Source organism: Entelurus aequoreus, linkage group LG17 (genome assembly GCF_033978785.1).
Source record: "Entelurus aequoreus isolate RoL-2023_Sb linkage group LG17, RoL_Eaeq_v1.1, whole genome shotgun sequence".
NCBI lineage: Eukaryota > Metazoa > Chordata > Actinopteri > Syngnathiformes > Syngnathidae > Entelurus > Entelurus aequoreus.
Genome location: NC_084747.1, coordinates 37246755 through 37251754, shown reverse-complemented (window position 1 = coordinate 37251754; position 5000 = coordinate 37246755). Strand labels below are relative to the sequence as shown.

General features: G+C 38.7%; 1 protein-coding gene across 2 annotated transcripts in view; it reads right to left on the bottom strand.

Moving 5' to 3' along the window:
- Positions 1-2029: 2029 nt before the first annotated feature.
- The window catches only part of LOC133632866 (myogenesis-regulating glycosidase-like), a 27927-nt gene continuing 24956 nt past the window's right edge, over positions 2030-5000 (bottom strand). For both annotated transcript variants that reach the window (XM_062025633.1, XM_062025634.1), the window contains exon 6: positions 2030-5000. This exon is cut by the window's right edge and continues 327 nt beyond it. In XM_062025633.1, coding sequence (XP_061881617.1) covers positions 4980-5000 — 21 coding nt within the window. In that variant the 3' untranslated portion in view covers positions 2030-4979.

Here is a 5000-nt window from a genome sequence, read left to right as displayed (position 1 = left end):
TTTGAACCACTTTGAGATAATTAATCGTGTGTGCCACCTCTTAAGCAATACTTTATACAACACTGACTTCTGATGGCCTAATAATGTAACGGCATAAATGGTTTCCAGCAAAAAGAGAACATTGCTTTTGAAAATAACATTTACATTGACCATTGGAGTCAGAAACATGAACATAGTTATGGTAATGTTTATGGTTTAAGTTTAGGGGGATGTAGAGTTGGGTGTCATCAGCATAACAGTGAAAGCTAACACCGTATTTGCGTATGATGTCACCCAGTGGCAGCATGTAGATGCTGAAGAGTGCAGGGCCAAGAACCAAACCCTCCGGAACTCCGCAAGTTACCTTAACATACTCCGAGGTCACATTGTTATGGGAGACACACTGCATCCTGTCAGTAAGATAGGAGTTAAACCAAAAAAAGGCTAAGTCTGGAATACCAATACATGTTTGATACGTTCTAATAGAATGCTATGATCGACGGTATCGAAAGCAGCGCTAAGATCAAGTGGCAGCAAAATGGATGACGCATCAGCATCCATCGTTAGCAATAGATCATTAGTCATATTTGTGAGGGCTGATTTGCCCTGAAACCGGACTGAAAGGTTTCACAGAGATTGTTAGACGCTAAGTGTTCATTTAGCTGCTATGCAACAATTTTTTCGAGGATTTTCGAGATAAAGGGAAGGTGGGACACCGGCCGGTATTTTACCATGAGGTCGGGATCGAGGTTAGGTCTTGAGCAGAGGAGGATTTTGAATGCTAGGAGAACAGTACCAGAGGAAAGTGGTAAGTTAATAATATTTAGCACTGATGGTCCTAATATTGGTAGAGGTGGCACAGATTTTAGTGCCTGTGCCTCACAATACGATGGTCCTGGGTTCGATCCCCGGGCTCGGGGTCTTTATGTGTGGAGTTTGCATGTTCTCCCCTTGACTGCGTGGGTTCCCTCCGGATACTCCGGCTACCTCCCACCTCCAAAGGCATGCACCTGGGGATAGGTTGATTGGCAACACTAAGTTGGCCCTAGTGTGTGAATGATGTCTGTCTATCTGGGTTGGCCCTGCGATGAGGTGGCGACTTGTCCAGGGTGTACCCCGCCTTCTGCCCGAATGCAGCTAAGATAAGCCCCAGCACCCCCCGCGACCCCGAGAGGGACAAGCGGTAGAAAATGGATGGGTCCTAATATTACAAACAGCTCCTTGATAAGTTTCCCAGGAAGTGGGTCAAGTAAACATGTAGTTTGTTTTGTCCCATTTACAAGTCGCAGGAATTCTCTAATATTATTTATTCAAAAAGAGATTATTTTGGAGAGCAATATCCGTCGTACATACATTCATATTTGTGTTAAAACCCAGTTGGAGCTAGGACGCGTTATCTTTAATATCCTTTCTAATGAGTTCAAGTTTTTATTGAGGCGGATGAGATTGAAGTAGTAATTGGTTTTTAAGTTATTAAACTATCACTCCTTGCTTGATGGAAAACCTCAAGTTTAGTCACACGCCATTTGCGTTCCAGCTTTCTACATGATAGTTTGAGAGCTCTGGTTGCTTCTGTGAACAAGCGGTACGCCTTTTTTTGCTTAGGTTATCGGTAGAGCCCACATAATTTGGGAATGGTGCCATTATCGAAGGCAGTACGCCAGCAAGAGTTGTAGTTGTGACAGCATTAACTGTGGCATGGGTTCATTTATTTGTTTAAGACCACAGCTATCAATTATAGTCTGGAGCGCCACGCACAGAGGGTCTGACAGGGCACTCATATGGATATTGAAATCCTCCATTCTAATTATATTATCTGCGTGCGTCACAAGATCAGCGATCAATACCAGAACCAAATTGGTTTAATCTTTAAATAAACAACATTTGTAAAGTTGTAAAAGATTTAAAATTAGATGATACAACCCTTATTTTGTCAAGAAGATAAGTGAAGATTATATAGGTGGGCGCATTTTCTGGCAGGCTAAAATAATAATAGTAGTGTATAATAATAATAATGTATATTCCCCTCTAACATGTTCTGGTTGAGTCTTCAATTAGTCTTTAGCAGGCTGGTCGCCTAGCAATATTACACGTTATTACAAACTAGAGAAGACTAAGACTGTGTCATGCAGAGATATAAATATAATAAAACGTGTACAACACATAGTGTACAGAATATCAGAAGCATTTATTGATCACAGGTATATAAAAGTTTACATTGCCAATTTTCTTTAAATCAAGGCGCGATCGTAACAATCCACATTTTGTGTTAATGATGCACTAAACTAGTATCTACTGTAAACACGTAAGTGTGACACCACCCCTCTGAATGCAAGTGTTCCAGCAGTAGGAGATACAAATGATGTCGGGGACATAATATCTGACACGACACCAGCGCACTGCAGGTAATTTTTTTTATTGTCAGGAAAAGTTTTTGTGTCCATTTTGTGTTAAGCTGTTTAAAAAAGCATGTTTAATAAACAAACATGTGCATACCTGTAAAGCAAACAATTTGCCCAGTCCCATCCAAGGCAGCGTTTCATAACTATAGGCCCCATTGTTGGGCCGCGACATCACACTAAGGGACCGCCAAAAAATATGATTTTCAGCCGTGGTCCGTATGGGTCGCAGCGGTACTCAGCTGTAATACCATTTTCCACCACTTGTGGCAGTAATGACAATCTCAAACAAACAGAAGAAGTACCTAAAGTAATACAAAAGTTTCTGAAGAGCAAACATTATGATTTAAGTGGTCAAGCTGTATTCCCATTTGCATTTGATTATAAATTCAGTTTAAAAAAATATACATTTTAGCACTGCTTTTATTGCATGTACATTTATTTTGCATAGTTTTTGAGTTTCTTCTTTTGCAGTATATTTGATTAGTATTTATTTTTGTAATCAGCCTGACCTTGTCGTTAATTATCTTTGTGATCAACACATGGTTTCATATAATTTGACTCGTTTGTAAACTGTTGGTAGGTTAGATATCATTATAATTTGTCTAATTACTAATTATGAGTTATTTATGGACAAAATGTGATCAATTGTGATTCAAATAATAGATACAAATAGATAATTGAGTGCAGGAAGTGAACTAATATGCTATATGAGACGGAAAAGAGGTTTTCTTAAAATTGATGTACCATATTGTAACTGTTATGCATGTTCAAAATAAACTAAGACCATAACCCTAATCATTGCAAAAATATTTTTTCTTTCCGCAATTTTAGTAATTACTGTGGCAAAAAAGGTACCTCGACTCATACTGTACAATGATGCCGTGCCACGTTTTCTCAATTATCGTGTCCTTATTTGTATACAAAGTTCTTTTCGAGCCTTATGAACAAAGTCACAATCGCAAATGATTGAGCAAAATTTAGTTTTTTACCTGTGAGTATTTGACAAACAGGATGTAAGGCATGACTTTATACATTTCATTAAAAAAAACAGCTGTTTTAATTTAAAGCATTGCAACAAACACCAACAGTGCCACAGACACAGATAAAAGGAAAACAAGACAACTTTCTTAAAAAATGGAGCATTTCAAATTCCTTAGAAGAAAAGGCATTTCAAGTATATTGCAGCACGTTTGAATACAATATATTGAGGCAAAATGCAGTGCATTACTGGCTGCCACCAGCAGAGGTGCTGCTGATTTATTTTCAACTTCTAGAGCACACAATGCCAACAGGAAGTTGAGCTCCATTCATGCTATGGCAGAGCTTCTTCATGCAGCATTAATTTGCTCAATTTGGCACCAGCATGGAAACAGGAAGTCAAAGTATTTAATCAATTCGGGTTACCTGTAGTTATAGTCCTTCCCAATTTTTGTTAATATGTATGACTTGGCCCCACCTAAAGGAAGTACTATTGCAACCCCTGACCCCCAACAAATTGGCACCTTAGGTCCCTTATAATGATCTTTTGATCCCAAAGTCTGTTTATGATCACCAACTCTATTTTAAACTCAGCTTTTTGCGATGTCATGAAGAAAAAACCTTTGACAAGCTCTGAGCTAGATGGTCTTGGCTTCAAGTGCAGGCTTCACTGCACATCTTAAAATAAAGCCTGGAACTTTGCCAACTATCTGTTTATAGTCAGCTAGACTCAGAGCTGCGTGTTTTATTTTTTAGATTTTCTTTAACACAATAGCACTTCTTGGACAAACAAAGCTCATTAGCATGTAAGTTTCAGACACACAAAAATGGCATGTTCCCATTTGTCTGAATTCCAGCATCAAGGCTACATTTTGGCCAACACACTTACTGTGGCTCCTTTAAGACATAATTCAAAACTGTTGAAAATAGTGGAACATTGAACCTTGAAAAGAAACAGATAAGTGCTGATGTTGAAGAAAAGGCATTTGGGCATGTGCATTTATTTTATCAGACATTTAATGTCTGTCTTCCATCAATACACTTGCTTAACATTCTTTATCTTAGTTCAGAAGGCTACTAAAGTGGCAAGAAAGACACAAACGGCATGAAATAGCAGTTCCTGTTCACCAACCTTTTAAATGCACCCTAAGCAATAACAAACATTTAACAAATATGTAGATGCTGTACTTTTAAACACATCTATTCATTTTCCACCCCTTTTCCTGTTCATGGTCTCGGGTAGCTGGAGCTTATCACAGCTGAGTTTCGGCTAAAGGTGGACTACACCCTGGACTGACTGATTGCCAGCCAATCACAAGCATGTACTTTTAAAAAGTTATCCACAAATTAGATCAGATGTCGACAGGAAGTGTACAACTAAGGACATGTAAGTGTGATACTAAAAGAAAAGGTTAAAACTTAATAACTATTCAATATCTATAGAAATAGAGGTCATCCTTGTTTAGATATAGGGTGTGCACCAACACTAACACTCAGCAGAAGCCAAGTGGTCGCGTTCCCTGGAAATAAAATTGCTGCTGTTATTTGGCATGTGTGCGATCTATCACAAAGCATCAGTGCAAACATCATGGAGAGGCTCAGCTTAATGCTTGGATGAGTTCAATGAACCCATATGAAATA